Raw genomic sequence first — 15,785 nt, 5'->3', positions numbered from 1 at the left:
GGCGAGATTCTGTAGTATGCCTTATCGGATGTAATGTTCTTGTCCACTCTGTGTTCACACACTACCGTGGATCCTTAACGTTTGTCCAATGTATCACAAACCACAGTCACAAACAAGTTTATTTGATGTAAGATGTTGCAGATTATGTCAGTTAAACTATTTTTACATAAGGTAATATGGACAAGTGTAGCTCAACTTCAAATGATTTTGCTATCCTAGTGAGGCACACTGCACAGGCAGGTTGTTAATACTTAATGATTTTCATGATACAGTTCGGATTCTAAATGTTCAGCATCACCAAGGTTTATCGAATTCTCAAACAAAGACTTGCCAACAGTAGCTAATTGGTAAGTGTGGTGGTATGATAACTTATTGAGATAACTGACTGTATGCGGAGATTTCTTAAAAACGATGTGTCTAAGAGTATAGTTAGGATTCGCAATGACAAGTATATCAAGAAAAACTAAAGAAATACTTGCTTCTAATAATATTGTGAATTTAATCTTAGTATTAGTAGAATTAATAAAATGAAGTAAGAATTAGAATTTAAATCGTTCAATTTGGTTAAAAAATATAAAAAGATACTTTTATACTATTTATGATTTCTTTGTAAGTTTGAACTCAATTTTAGATTATGGTTTAAACATTAAAAATAATCGTAACTTTGGGAATATAACAATATTAACAATTTTTATTCCAAAAATACGACCCGAGTCGATTTACCTACTAAGGAAAGTACTGACATTTAAACATGCAGATATTATTTTTAACTTCGTGTTATATGCCAGTGAAAAAAAAAATGTAAAAAAATAATACTTTGTAAAATGTAATTTACGAGGTTAATAATAAGAGAGACATTTAATATTGACATAAAATGAAAGTGTTTTATTTTTTAAGTTCATATTTATTTATTTTACTAACATTAACATACTTAATGTTAGATTATTTCTGTTTAGCCCTTTAAAATTGAGCGTTTTGATAATGTGATGTCGGTCTGAAAATGAGAAAGTTTTTCAAATGTAATCGAATTCTATAGAATTAAATAAGTGGATGGTTATATCCAGAATCTCAGCTGATAAAAATTCATTAACGTAACAATGGTGCTGGACTTAGTTCCAAAAATCTCCTAAACTTTTGAACTGAATAGTAAATTTTAACGCGGTCTTTTAAGCTGCGAGTTTAATGTACCAAAAACATAAATAAATGTCATTTACTTTTTGGAAAATTGTTCCTTTTCTGTAGGGTCCATCAGGAAGTAATTCACAAAGAGCCGGATAACGTTTCCGACATAAAGTAGTTTTCCATGTATGCTCTCTTGTGAGGACAACACAGGACATATTGAGGTTTCTTCGTGGATGACCCGGTGCCCAGGCTCTGTACGTAATGCAATCCAGGGAATCTCCTAAGTGTTGACCACAAGTATACTCTATTATTAGACGTAAAACAAAATTTTATTAAGTATAAAAAATCCTCTACGAATGATAATGAATGTCATTAAATCATCTTACTTGTATACGTATACAGGCAGTGTACGTATCGAAGGTCTTTCCGTTTGAGAGCTACGCTGCCACAAACAGACACACAGATACACATACAGACATCGACGTCAAACTTCTAACACACATCATTTAATTTAAAAATATACATAGGAAGATAAGATTATAGACGGATCTTTTCTTATTATTATGAATCAACTAACCGTGAGTAGTTCGGAACACTCTGCCATTATTACTTCCCAATCCAACATAAGCTGCTTCAACACCTGAAGACGCTAATACCTGCGCAAGTGTATCCGTGCGGTGTTGGTTAAACACACCCGCTAGGACGGAGCTCATGTTCCGGCAACGTCTTTCTGCCTCAGTGTAATTATTTTTTTCGGATAACAAATAGAACATGCCGGCTAGAGGCACACAGCATGAATTGACGTTTGCTAAAAGAAAATTATTGTTATATACGAGAACCATTAATATTATTCATTATTTGTGATAAGTCCATTGTTCCTTATCGACAAACTAAGTAGCGGATCAAAAAAAAAATGTGCAATTGAATTTAGAAGACAGCCACGTAGCACGGAACTAGAAAAAAATTGGTTTTTGATTGTTTCTTTGTCTATTAATCTATTTATTATGCTTTAAGTTAAAATAATTGAGTTTGAATAATGACTTACGTAAATGTTTGGCGTAGATGCTATAGTAATCATAATTGGTATCATTCCTTAAAGACAATCCACCTTCAGATTCTGCATACTTTAGAACTTCACACGTGTATTCTACGGGTTTCCTACCTATTTTCCCAAATCCCGACGGACTAAAATTTAAAGCTAAAGCCTTTTTTTCGAGAGCAAGTCGTCGACAGCTGTTGAGGGTCGAAAAATTTGCTTTGGACGCTACACCAAGTTTAGAACGATGACATTTTTCTATAAGGTAATACTTAGGGACGGCTGTGATTTCGTGGGAGATACATTTAGTATCAGCGTCGACAGTTAGAACGTTATAAAGAATTATATATAGCAACATGTTTGTTGAGATAAAGTTACTGAGAGAATTAATGGTGATGTATGTCGTTGATGCTCCGTACGTGACCCATTATCATATCCATTGAGATGACACGCTAATGAACGGATACTATTCCACATTGGCCATTGTATTGAATTGCCCTTGATCCTACTAAAATGTTTTAACGAAATATCGAGAATTAACAATTTGTTTTTGCAATATATGTGTATCAGTTTCATTCAATAGAAATAAGGGTTAGGGTGATTCTAATCTTCAATTTGTATTATTCGTTTTCAGTACTTCGTTTTTTTTTATTTGGTACTGACCGAATATCGGAAGACGCCATTGTTCGAAAACCGTCATACATCTAGGCGGGTCGTTTTCAAAAAATTGTCACTTATTTTGAAATGTCATTTTATTTCACAAAACTTTATTGAGATTAATAATTAATTATACAATAATAAAGGTTTATTGGTGTTGTATTTGTAAACGACATGGGCTGTTTTTATTCTAGACGAAGAATCGAGGTAAGTCTTAGAAAATCCTTTTTAAGTAAGCTTTGCTACGGAAGTGATTTTACAATTATATGGGAATTATTTTGAACTCACCGCTAGCTTCATTACCCGAGTTTTAAAATAAAGTATATATTATGGTCGTATTATGGATTTTTTAAGGGAAAATTACATATTTTAATCCACAAAAATCCGAATTAATTGTTTTTCTTTTATTCTCACATAACGCAAATATAATGATATCTAATATTAGGACATACAGGACACTTTTATTTCGTCTATCTGTCATGACAGTGGCTGCAAAAAAACCAAAACGTCGGGATTATTATCCGAACCGACCTTAGTTTCATTTATAACACAAATATATTATACTGTCGAAGAATTTTTAATGCTACTCTCCATTCCATAAGTATTCTATTTACCGATAATACAAAGGAAATTTAAGGTATCAAGTTGTATTGTTAGAATTTGGTCTGCAGGATGACATTATATATGACATGTCACCGATCAGACACCTGCCAGTTATCTTCGTGAATGGAGTGCCTGGTGCTGGCAAGCAGACGGTCGCACAGACGATATCAAACATTACGGGTTACACGATGATACGACCGGGGGAGCTGATAAGGGCAGAGGCAGAGAAAGACACGGCCAGAGGACGCTTAATAGCTGATAAGCTACAGGCCCAGGAACTTGTACCTGAGGTATGATTTCATATCACAGTCACTGCGCATGTTTTTTAATTTATAAAATGAGAGTTCTTCATCTTACGGCTCAGATGCAGAAATATTCGAAACAGGAAAGTCACAACTACAGTAGTTGATAGTTTTACTAGTTTTAAGAAAAAGGGGAAAATCTAAAAAAAAAGGTTTCTGACCCCTTCCAGCTAAATGAATATCTATAGGTACATGAAAGAAGGCTCGTATCCAAACTGTCCTGCTGACTATTGACTAGTACTGTTATTAGACTATTGTTTATGTTTGACAAGTTGTTGTAGTAAAGTTTTTATCTCACAGCAACTCACAGTAGACATGATCAAAGAGACGATGTTGATGCATCAGGACGCTAAAGGGTTCATCTTAGTTGGATTTCCAAAAAACCACAGAATGTCGTATATATTCAACCGCCAGGTGAAGTGGCCAGAAAAAGTTGTAGCATTGGAAGTTGATAATGAGGTAAAGCCGCCTCCTCATATGTATTGAATTTGATTGTTTTTAAAATTTAATTATTATTATTGTATCGTATTAATACTACTCTGTTGTCATTCGTTGATAGAAAATGATGGCATTGATTCTTTATATTTTCTAAGCCAACCTTTTGTATTATGCCTTTCTTATTCTCTGAATTAACAGAAGGATTATTTGCCCTTATTGATGACAGTAGCCAGTCATTGTAACATCAACTGTCGCCTTATCCGTATTATAACTTTAAAACTTCTTGCATCATCAGGTTGCAGCGAGTAGGTTACAAAACAAATTGTCAGAGCTTGGACGGCCAGAGTATGAAATAAACGCGGCGCGGCAGATCGTTAAGGAAGCTGCGCAAAAAGTCAAAAATGTCCATAAACGATTTGGTGGACATGTTATCACGGTACATTTTTTTTTAAATTCAAGTTTTTTTTTTATACGTTGTTTTAATTTCCCTTTAAATTTATAAATAATTGAATTTTATTTTTTGTGATTTTTTTAAGTTTATCATAGTATTATTTTTTAGGTGGATAGCAGCCGCAATCCTAAAGCTCTCGCTTCAGCCCTCCAGGAGATTCTGTCAGATACAGTAGAAAAGGATAAGAAGTCTGAAGACTCAGAAGCATTACCTCTTAACACACCTGCACCCGAAATCGTTGCCGCTCCCCCCCTCCCCGTCCCCACTATTGATACCATAGACAATGAAGTAAAATGATTTTATAGTTTTATGTTACTTGTGATGATTTTTTTTTGTTACATTAAATGTTATTTTAGTAATCAATCTTTGAGTATCTTTATTTCAGCTTTTAATTAATTATTTTACATTGAGCAGCTCACGTTAAGAATTTATTTCTCAAGAATGAAGGCCCGAGACCTTTTAAATATTATATGAGTTTTGAAAAATTGTCTGTAACATTAAAAACTTCAAAAAAGTTGCTTATTAAATGAAACTTAACATTTTACTTAACGGATCACTACGCGTTGTTTTATCATTTTTAAAACTAAAACTAGAGACGGCTAGTTTTGAACTGCTTTTGAACATGAGCCAGAATTGTTAAGAAAGTCATCATGACTTTCCATTTTTCTTTGTTCTCCCTTCCCTCTACGCACACTATTGAACAATGTCTCTTCTTACGAGTATTTCTGATATCCTCCTTACACCTGAGTGCTACGAATTCATACATTATCTTTTCAAAACATTGTTGACCTAATGTATTCCTTCTGCACAAGATATCCAGAACGTACTTTCAATTTTTTTTCTTCTAATGGCCTGGGTCATCATAGGCTATATCCTCTTTTTGCCTTTTCTTTTATCGTATTAAACTATGTAAATTCCGTTTCCAAGTCATCGGTGTTTTGAAGTCATCATTTTTAACGACTGTTGGTTTTGGCACCTCATTAATATCTATGGCCATTAGTGTCTAAGGAAATTCCTAAATTAATATAATTTTAAGAATTAGATTTTCTTAAACTTTCTGATGCTAATATAGTACAAAAAATAATGGTTTGTTTGTTACGATTGTTTGTATTAATAATATAGAAAAATATATCGGCGAACTTAATTTTAGTAAAAAGATCAAAGTTTGAGTAATTTATAATAAGAAATCGTTAAATTATAAGTATTTATATTGAGAAAAATGAAATAAACTTATATTTTAATGTTGTTAAGAAGCTCTTCAAGGAAAAAAAGTCAGGTCACTATTGGGTCGAGGACTTTAACTATCTCATTGAAGACTGCGTCCACTGAGTCTTCAGCGTTTATCTGAAATATATGAAATAATTCTAGCAGCCTCTTAGAAAGTACCCAAAGTGCAATTACAATAAATTTAGCAAAATACTAATACTTAATTGTCCTATTTATTTGATGATGGGATTTTTAAATTCTTGTTTTCTTATTTTCCTTTCTGCTATAGCGATCCATATGAATGAGTTGTAACTTATAAGAATAGCTTCTCTCAATGTATAACGTTTGTGACTAACCCTGGACAGTTTCCTGAGGTAATGTGCGAGCACTAAATCGGTGTCCTCGAAGAAGGTTTTGAGTCGTTTATTTAGGGTGTACTCGTCGGCTCCGGAGTTCGCTGCTCTACCTTGGACTCTCTTTTTCAGAGTCTCAGCCGAAGCTTCGAGGTATAATATATGCTGGATATGATCATGTTTTTAGTTAGAGATAGGCATTTTTTAAAATGGAACGGTGCACGAACAAAATTGTTTTTTTTTTTACATTACAAAGTAATAAAGATTTTAGCACTTAGAATAATACGCTGCTATTGTAATTATATTGAAGGAGTTAATGTCCATAATTTATTAAGAAAAAAAATACATGTCACTGAACTTAGAAAACATCGTTGACTATTGAAACTAACTTTCATGCCATTTTATATTTTTATAACGAAAAACCATACTTACATTCACTGAAGCAATGGCTTTTTCGAACGCGATACCTTGGGATTTTTGTCTCGGATAGTCGGCGATGAGAAAACCTTTAGCCCCGGCAACTTTAGCGATCATTGCTTCCTTAAGCAAATTTAACACTACGTCGTTGGGGAACGGCTCACCTTGAACGTAATGACAGACAAATCATATGGGCTTAAAATTTTATGACAATAATTATTATTTGTTTATCGAAACGATTTCATCTAAATGGTTGAAATCGGAGCCTCAGTTAGAGTTTTCAGGGCACTTTGCTTCGTATATTATTAATCATTTCCATACCCCGCTTCATAATAGTTGCGACACACTTTGATTTTTCAGAGTTGTTCGTCGCCGCTTCAGCTCTCAGGACGTCTCCTGTACAGAGATGTGTGAACCCGTACTTGGCGATGATCTTCTGACATTGCGTCCTCTTACCCGACCCAGGACCTCCTATGATCCAGATTATTGGAGTCTTGCTCGAATCGATGGGAGGCTGTTAACATATACCAATGACATTTCCTTCCTTTATCAAGGACTGTCAACGACAAGGTATACCTACTTTATGTTTAGGTAAGAATATGAGTGTGACCTAATATTAATATATTTTCACGAATTATGACAGTTACAAAGTTAATGAAACTATGTTGTTTATAATGCAGCATATATTTTAACTAAAACAAAACTAATGTTTTCGGACGTACTACGCCTATTTTATTATTTTAAAAACGAAATACTACCAACGATTCGGTAACTTTGCAGCAAGGAGAGATTTGCAGAGGAGATAAAAATATATATCATTTAAATGGTTACTGGTGAGAGTGTTAGACATCATTATATGAAAATTAAGTTTTCATTAATACATTCATACAGAGACAACATAATTCACCTCTTTATATGCTTTGCATTTGGGCGACATACACTGCAAAGGACAGGCAGGATACTTTTGAATGACCTCTTGCTCGCATGGATAACATGACTTGTCTTCCATTACAAATATGTATTAATATATTTCCTTATGAGTATGAGGCTGCTAAATTTTGTTGTTGTTTTTTGTTCAAAATATGGCCTTCGTCCGTGCAAAGCTTGCACAGTATATTCTGCCAGTGTCACTGTTAATTTTTAATATGAAGATTAGACCTAATGTTATTATGCTATATTAAGGTGTTGAGACATTTTGCTGTCATTGGCAGTGTGACAGAGACCTTTTCGTTGCATCAAAATAGAACTTCCAAAAGGTCGCATTGTGTTGTAAAATAGGATATTTATGTTATGTAATAAGAATAATATTTTTTTATAATTAATATTATTTTTTAATCAGTCTGAAATAAAACAGAATTTACAAGTTACAGTTACAGAGATCATAGTCAAGCAAGTTGTAATTTGATTTCACAAGTCATTCATTCTAAATTGTTAAAAAAATAAATCTTGATTATTATCTATGAAGTTCAGTATAGAAAATATTACACGGAGGGTCGTATAGGAAGTCTCTATTAGAGTAAGTTGCTATATTCTGTTTCGTTTATTGTTTGAAAAGTATAAACACAGTGTAAGTAGGATACTCTTTAGTCAACCGAATTGGGTAATGTATTTTTTTTTATTTCAAGTCTAACTGCACTTGTACTATTTGAGGGTTATGAATAGAAGTAGCTATGTGTTTGAAATAAATCTGGGGAGATTGTTGGGGAACAACTCTTCCTGATGTGGTATAAATTTATAAAAATTGCATTCCAAGAACTGGGACAGCGAAAAGTGATGGGTTGTTAGCTTCCAAAAATAAGATACAGGATTTTAACCAGGTCACTTCTTTTTATTTAATGGCTTCGTCTTAATACTTACACTTAAATCGCCTTAACTATTCGGTCACCGTAAATAATACTTATAATTTAAGATTATTTCTTACTTTGTTCCACTCGCTCAGCTAGATATCATAGTGTTAATGTTTCCAATCATCTAAATATATTGCTCAAGGTGCGCGTTTTATATAGACTGAGCTGTTTATGTTCGTCTTAACATTGACCGCTTATCGTACGCCTGTTCGTTCAATAGTCGCAGTATTTGATGACATTATTTACCTACTCTTAAATTTGTTTCTTTACCACGGGCGGTTTTTAAACATTTTGTTTTATAGATGTTATTTATTCACCATATTTTTACTAAATAACAAAGGCTAAAGTATCGCCCAGTACTAAGTAGATATAACATCATCATCAGCCCATCGGAGCCCACAGCTGAGCAAAGGCCTCTTCTCACATGGAGAAGGTTAGAGCATAAAGCATTCATCACCACGCTTGCTCAAGACGGCTTGGCGATTTCAATCTTATACTTTGTAGTTATAAGACCAGGTTTCCTCACGATGTTTTCAGTCACCGTCTGTCAGTGGTGTCTAAATACTCTTATAAAGTACATATGACTCGGAAAAGATCACATTGGTACTTGCCAGGTTTCGAACCCGCGCCCTCCCGTATGAGAGGCGGGCCTTTAACCTCCAGACCACCACGACTGTCAGGTATAACAGGTATAACATATTTATCCAATCTTTCAGATTCAATGTTGCCAGATTTGTTCACTAACTCTTTATCATCTTATTTCTTTAAGGATATTTTATAATTTTATTGATTTGATTGTTCGACTTTTCAGTTTAACATTGTAAATGACATTTTTAACTAGTGATATCGGCGGACACAGCACGGGATATTATATCGTCTGCGTGAGGAACATATGTATAGGAACGATTAAATAATATAATCGCTGTAGTGTTCGCCCTCAGACAGGGTTATACTGACATGTTTTTACATCAGGAGGCGACTTACATTAACACGAGGACTCAACGCCAACCTTTCATTAACGTAAGATTTATAAGGAAGTCTGCCATGTAAAAATCATTTGTTTGTTTCGTAAATATCCCATACCAATAGTTCAGTTCATTGTCCATCGTATTTTTTTAAATGTGTGTATCGCTTAACACTCAAGTGAGGGAAATTAGGTTGAGAGGAGTGCGAGTCGCAGTTTAAAATAAAGTCTTTTAATAATAACAAAATAAATTAATAATTGATCACGAGGCCATAGTGTGTGCTAATCTAAGAGTCGGGTTCAGGCCACCAGCGGGTCCAGGATCTCGACCACCTGACTGAAGATCGCGTCCACCGAGTCTTCGGCGTTTATCTGAAACATAAACAACGCTGGTTGAGTCTAACACTAACAAAAATATACTACTAGGACACGATCATGAACACTTTAGTGTCCCGTTTGCAGCTGAACAACTTTTCACTAATATTTTCTATTTTAAATAACATGTCCATGTATATGAACGTTCACATCTCGTCTCGTGATCGCGGTCGCTGCAAAGTAACCGAAACGTCGGGAGTATGTAGTTTTCTAAAATAATAAAATACGCGTAGTAGGTATAATCCTAAAAATATTAGTTTAATTTAAAGGAATACTCGCGAAAGTCAGAGTTCTTATTAAGATATCCACGTGCTATATTGGAGGTAATACAAAAATCATATAATAATGATGGCTCTGTTCCGCCGCTGGCTGCTGTATGGAGTCGTAATGCTCACTCGTCTCAGCTTGTCGGGGTACTGCGCCAGCACTTGGTCGTTGTTCTCGAGGAAGGTCTTGAGTCGGAGCTTGATGGTGTCCTCGTTGTCGTCAGAGCGGCCCGAGCTCACCGCGCGACCCAGCAGCCTCTTGGTCAGAGTCTCCGGGGAGGCTTCGAAGTATATTATCACCTGGATCGAACCGTTCGTTGGTCAGAAAATATTTCAAATATTTTAGTTTACTAACAAAAACATAGCATCTATTAAACTGACAAGCAATATCAATAATGTCTACCCTAATACTGTGTGCTTATGTTTTTTGTAACTGATTGTTGTTAACGGCACAGTACTTACAGTGACCGGAGCGATGGCACTTTCAAAGGCGATACCTTGAGACTTCTCTCTCGGGTAACCGTCTATGAGAAAACCTCTAGCCTCGCCTGCCTTAGCGACCATCGCTTCCTTAAGCAAATCCAAGACTATATCGTTTGGAACCAGCTCACCTGGAACAAACGATCAAAATGACTCTAGGTGAAAATGATATCAAATTATTAGACTAAAGTATGTATGTCCCAAATAAATGAATTAAATTGCTCACCCCGTTCCATAATCGCGGTGAGGGTCTTCGCTCTCTCCGAGCCACTCTTCACCTCCGCCCTCAGAAGGTCGCCGGTGGACAGGTGAGTGAAACCGTACTTGGCGATGATCTTCTCGCATTGCGTTCCCTTGCCGGAACCTGGTCCCCCTAACACCCAGACTATCGGCGTTTTGTTTGAATCGATGGGTGGCTGTATAAAAATCAAAGACATGTAATTATTACGTGCCTATTCTTCATCCCCAAAATGTTAGGTTCATTTGTATCTTGTATGTTTATAGTATGTCATTTAATTTTTATATCAATTCATCACTATTAGTCTCGGATTCAGTCGTATTTTTAAACTATAGGAAATATTAAATTTCTGACAAATGTATTGTCATATGTACCACGTGCGACATGGAAGGCGTGCAGTTCCAAGGGCAGCAAGCATTCCTCGTAATCGCCTCTGCCTGGCTTACATAATCTTCAGTTTCTTCCATCACAGATGGTTTTGTACAAATATAAACAGTGTCTCACTCTACGCGACCATTAAATCGATAATAAAAAATACGTTGAAATTATTTGATTATTCAAATGGAATCTTATAATTTGTTTCATCCTGGTTATGGCTTCGCTAAACTTATTTTTTTATAAATTCTCTCTCTCTCTTCGAGTCATTGGCATTCGTGCTCTCTCTCTTTGAATTACTAGCGATCCCTTACACATTTCGCGTATGTCATGTGTGAATATTTTACTTGTTTTTACTACAATGACAATTTTGACTGCGCCTAAACAGGTCATTAAATCGTCAAAATAGAGTTACAGGAGTTCGTATAGGTTTATGATATATTTAGGGAACACACATTTAATTTGAATCAAACCTTAAAATTCCCGAACGCACCCGAAGTGACGTTAAAGCGATGACTTGTGTCTTTGTAAATTGAATTTAAATTATTTAAGGTGTTTTCATTTAAGATAATAACGAGTTTGTACTAGTTAAAAGTACTGGCTTTATAAGACAACTTTGTCTTTTTAATAATTTACTTAGAAACCTAAATATATATTTTTAATGTAAAACTATTTTTATACGCAGGATCGAAAAACCTTGTTCAATTTTCAATTCAATAAAATTACATATCAATCGGTTAATTTGAATGTATGCATTTTTTTATGAACTTGATATCTGAATTATTATACTTTAAAAAAAAAATTGGAATAATAACATATTTCAGATTTCTCTTATATTTTAGTTAATTTTTTTGCCTGTTTTTCTTATTAATATGTTCATCTATTTAATGTAAAATGTTTATAAGATGCTAACGGCGTTAAGTTAGGATGATCTTAAATGAGACGAGATGTTGCCATTGGCCCCGTGGCCCTCGGCTGATACGATGATAGTAAATTAGTAACCATGGGTTTATAAGGGGTATCTTGCTTTTCCGGGGAGTCCAGCACAACTCTCCAAATCTCCCTTTGGGTTGAAGAAAAGTAGTAAAACATTCTCCAACGACAAAAAAGACTGGTAAAGAGGTGCTTAGTATTATCCTTTGAATTTATTGCAGTCATCTTGAAATAATTTCTTATAAGTATACGATTACCTAGATATATATATTTCAAGGTACGTGTTTTATATAGTCTGTGATCAAAATAACATTGATCGTTTGCCGTCCGTTTACATAACAGCTGTAGTTCTGTGGACCAGATCTTATCATTTGTTTATTCTTATATGATGCCTATTTGCACTTCGCTAACAATCTGTAATTTATTAATATTCTATATACAAAAATTAGGAAAAGCTCCGCGATCCAGGAGATGGCTATGGTATTCAACATATGTATACTCCCATAACAACTATTTTTTTATAGCTGATTATTGACGCGATACGTTTGTGAAACGTAATTATGTATCCGTGTATCCGGATTTATTTTCGGCACATCGTATAGATTATAACCAAGGTTGTTGTCAATCAATACTCTGACATTTTGACGTTACGTTTTAAAACGTCATATTTGTCACGCCACGAACTCGGTGCATGCTAATTTTCTTTTTTAACGTCGTTAATATATTATCATTAAAGTAGGCAGTACAGTTTTCTGTTTATCGTATGCGACAAGAATATTTTTAAATTAATTTATATTTTTAGTCAGTAAGTATTCAATGTATGGGATAATTGGAGAAGCGCCAGTAAAGCTAACTGTGTCTAAAGATAAAACTCACACAACGTTTGTATGAAAATAATAATAAAGCGGACGGGTTGATTAATGTTTTTGTGTTTTTTGCGTCTAAAATATTTTTTCTCATACTAATAAAAAAAAAAAAAAAAAAACAAATTCAGTAATAGTATTCCGCATTTGCAACGTCTTTGTAGAATTCGTACCTTTCTATAAGTCCAATATCTGCCGCTCCTGATCTGCGGCCAGGCCACCGCCGCAAACACTAACAATTGCAGTACTTTACATTTCACAAACTCATCGACCCTGTAGATTTTCATTTAACCGTGGAATTAGAGAGACTATTTACAACACTCCTCAAGAATACGAATGTATGTGACCTTGGTGTATTTTTTTGTATAAAATAATTCCACGCAAGTTATGTGGATGGGAGTTGGCAGCTCGAGTCTACCTCACCCTGCATCCAACTGGATATTTCAGCTAAAACAACGTGTACGTCATGTGAATGTTCTCTTAACAGATTTATAGGTTCGCACCATAAAATGATTATAAACGAACGACTTTCAGTCGTTGAATCGTTAAACACGCGCTTTAAATAAATGTGCGGTGTTACCAGTGTTTGAATGGCAAGAAAAAAAAAATTTTTTTATTACAGGACATTACAATAACAAGGGATTGTTTATTTTGTTCTTATGTATTAGTTAGGTTAGGTCAGTATTTGAAGTAATCTTCAGACCGTGAATAGAATTGGTAATATATCTTTTTTTATTATTTATATTTGTATAAGCTGACATCGTCTATCGTTTGTTAATAAGACAAATAATAACAAGTTATATTGTGTGTTCCTCTATATTCTATTATATGAAGAATATTTTTTAAAATAACCACTTAATTATAAATGTGATAAATATTGAGAGAAAAAATTATTTATAGTTTTTTCAAATTCTATAAAATTTCGAAGTTTCATAATTACTTTGAAAATTTTAAATCTGAAAACATAGTGAACGTTTATTAAGTATCGTTTTTATCACCCTGTATAACATGACATATGTATATAAGATAATAAAACTGTTAAATAACGTATAAAGTTGTGAAAAACTAAATTATATGCACTTTTTCAATCATTTTAAACTATAATTCCTATATTCTTTGTCCATATGTACGTTTTTGTAATTTTTGATGTCTCTCACCTCTGGTCTCAGTCATTTTTTTATGGGTATGTAAGAATAACTTTGTTTTTGAGTTATAATTCCTTACTTTCTTTGGCTGGCCTGTTTATTTTTCCCACCTGTTAAAAACAACAGGTTTTCTCCGTCACGATACATACGAAGCTTTACGAACTATTCCTCATAAAATATTCCACGTTAATACTTAAATGCGCGAAGATTCATTAATGAAAAACAATTATCGCGCCTCTAACTATGTGACTATGCAAGCATGAGTTATACCTTCATACTGATCTGGTTTTAATGATACGAGTGAAGACAGGAACAAGGCATAGGTTGAGACTATCCAGACACGGAACCGCAGGAAAATATTAGTTATATTTTAATTAATTTATTGAACTTATATTCTCCATATAAAGTTATAAACAACAACGACCTATAGACGAAGTATTTATAAATAAAAAACATATTAATGGATAACAAGTACAAGTGTGTTTGAGTGTTTTATCGATAATTTGTAAAGATAATAGAAAGTAATCGTTGATTGCTGAAGCAACGACAAATGCCGTTATCGTAAAAGTGATTTGCCTATCAAGGACTGTTTAAATAACTTTCTACGTTTCTTTCATATACGATAAACAGGCTTAAAGAAAGAAAAGTGAAAAACGTAAAGTTTCTATCGGATTTCTATTACAGAAATATTAGTTATGGATTTTCCGCTTATTGCCTAAAATTTGTTTAAAAAATCAAGTGATGACAAAGCTGTACATTATTATTGTTATTGTATCATTCGTCTGCGATACCTCATAAATGATATTTGGTCACATCAGATATAAAAAAAATATTACTCCATTCATATTTCCTTAAATACATCGTTTATTGGATTCATAATACCTTTTTATGTAAAAAATGTAGCACTATTATTATCATACCCATGACGTAACGTACAATCAGTGTGTTTATAATCGGCCATCGAGATTTGTGACGGTGAAAATTAAAATAATAAAAATAAAATTATTTGAAGCCGAGCTTCTGTATGTTATGTAAGTGTATTATATCAACTCACCATATTTGAATCGAACGATCCCGCTTTTAATTGGACACAATAAACGTGTATCTAGCGTGAGCTCCGCGGGGCGACTGCGGATGGATGGAACGGTCAAGGCCACGGAAACTGTGCCAAGTCGAGCTGACAGCGCGGGAAAGTTTCAGCCGGACGGGAACTCCCATAGATTATAAATATCAAACAACCTGTATTATAATTATATCAATAATATGAAACTTGATAAATATTGTCTTATAAATTGACAAGTTGAATGTTGCAATTGCAAATTGCAAATATCGTATATCTTGTTTTTTTTTTTTTTTGCACAAATTGAAACATCTCGAAGTTTGTCGCTTTATTTCTTTTTTATGAAACCTTTTTTCTTATGCACCTTTGTTAATCCTAGTAGTTTCTGAACGTACTAATCAAAATAGACATTTTTTTTATGTGTTTTAGATAATGTGTTTACATAACTTTTTTTACTCGACTGTTTACAAATATAAGAGAACTTCGAAGCCGTTTGAATATCTATATAAATATAGAGAATATATCAGTATTAAAGCCATTTATATTGAATTTATGCTGCACATAACAACAACGATGTTAGTCATTGCTTTATATGAGGAGAATCTAATGCAATTTGTCAGTGATTAGGAAACGATTTAATATTACCCTCTTGCC

At 33.9% G+C, this 15,785-nt stretch overlaps 3 protein-coding genes across 11 annotated transcripts; 1 reads left to right on the top strand and 2 right to left on the bottom strand.

The window, feature by feature from the left end:
• Window positions 1-883: 883 nt before the first annotated feature.
• Window positions 884-2,794, bottom strand: LOC116779422 (uncharacterized). 3 transcript variants are annotated; one of them, XM_061521183.1, is made up of 4 exons: window positions 2,168-2,794; window positions 1,700-1,930; window positions 1,215-1,426; window positions 884-994 (listed from the first exon to the last, which is right to left on the bottom strand). In XM_061521183.1, the coding sequence occupies exons 1-4, from the start codon at window positions 2,514-2,516 to the stop codon at window positions 953-955; spliced, it is 834 nt and encodes a 277-aa protein (XP_061377167.1). In that variant the 5' UTR covers window positions 2,517-2,794; the 3' UTR covers window positions 884-952. The 3 variants fall into 3 exon arrangements, with proteins under 3 accessions (XP_061377167.1, XP_061377173.1, XP_061377174.1); XM_061521189.1 differs by having other exon boundaries at window positions 1,215-1,402; XM_061521190.1 differs by having other exon boundaries at window positions 1,700-1,900.
• A 70-nt stretch (window positions 2,795-2,864) lies between these two features.
• On the top strand, window positions 2,865-4,972 carry LOC116765336 (adenylate kinase isoenzyme 1-like). Its single transcript, XM_032654788.2, has 5 exons — window positions 2,865-3,022; window positions 3,487-3,708; window positions 4,021-4,179; window positions 4,454-4,594; window positions 4,718-4,972. Exons 1-5 carry the CDS (start codon window positions 2,990-2,992, stop codon window positions 4,904-4,906), a joined length of 744 nt encoding a protein of 247 aa, XP_032510679.1. The 5' UTR covers window positions 2,865-2,989; the 3' UTR covers window positions 4,907-4,972.
• Window positions 4,973-5,799: 827 nt separating this feature from the next.
• Window positions 5,800-15,389, bottom strand: LOC116779784 (adenylate kinase isoenzyme 1). Of its 7 annotated transcripts, XM_061521215.1 has the most exons (6): window positions 13,100-13,525; window positions 11,130-11,260; window positions 6,907-7,099; window positions 6,601-6,749; window positions 6,172-6,333; window positions 5,800-5,953 (listed from the first exon to the last, which is right to left on the bottom strand). In XM_061521215.1, exons 2-6 carry the CDS (start codon window positions 11,220-11,222, stop codon window positions 5,882-5,884), a joined length of 669 nt encoding a protein of 222 aa, XP_061377199.1. In that variant the 5' UTR covers window positions 11,223-11,260; window positions 13,100-13,525; the 3' UTR covers window positions 5,800-5,881. The 7 variants fall into 7 exon arrangements, with proteins under 7 accessions (XP_061377199.1, XP_061377207.1, XP_061377189.1 ...); XM_061521223.1 differs by lacking the exons at window positions 11,130-11,260; window positions 13,100-13,525 and adding an exon at window positions 15,126-15,389; XM_061521205.1 differs by lacking the exon at window positions 11,130-11,260 and having other exon boundaries at window positions 13,100-13,495.
• Window positions 15,390-15,785: the final 396 nt, after the last annotated feature.

Source organism: Danaus plexippus, chromosome 2, assembly GCF_018135715.1.
Source record: "Danaus plexippus chromosome 2, MEX_DaPlex, whole genome shotgun sequence".
NCBI classification, from domain to species: domain Eukaryota; kingdom Metazoa; phylum Arthropoda; class Insecta; order Lepidoptera; family Nymphalidae; genus Danaus; species Danaus plexippus.
Note: the sequence above shows the minus strand (reverse complement) of the source record. Positions and strands in the feature narration are given on the sequence as shown.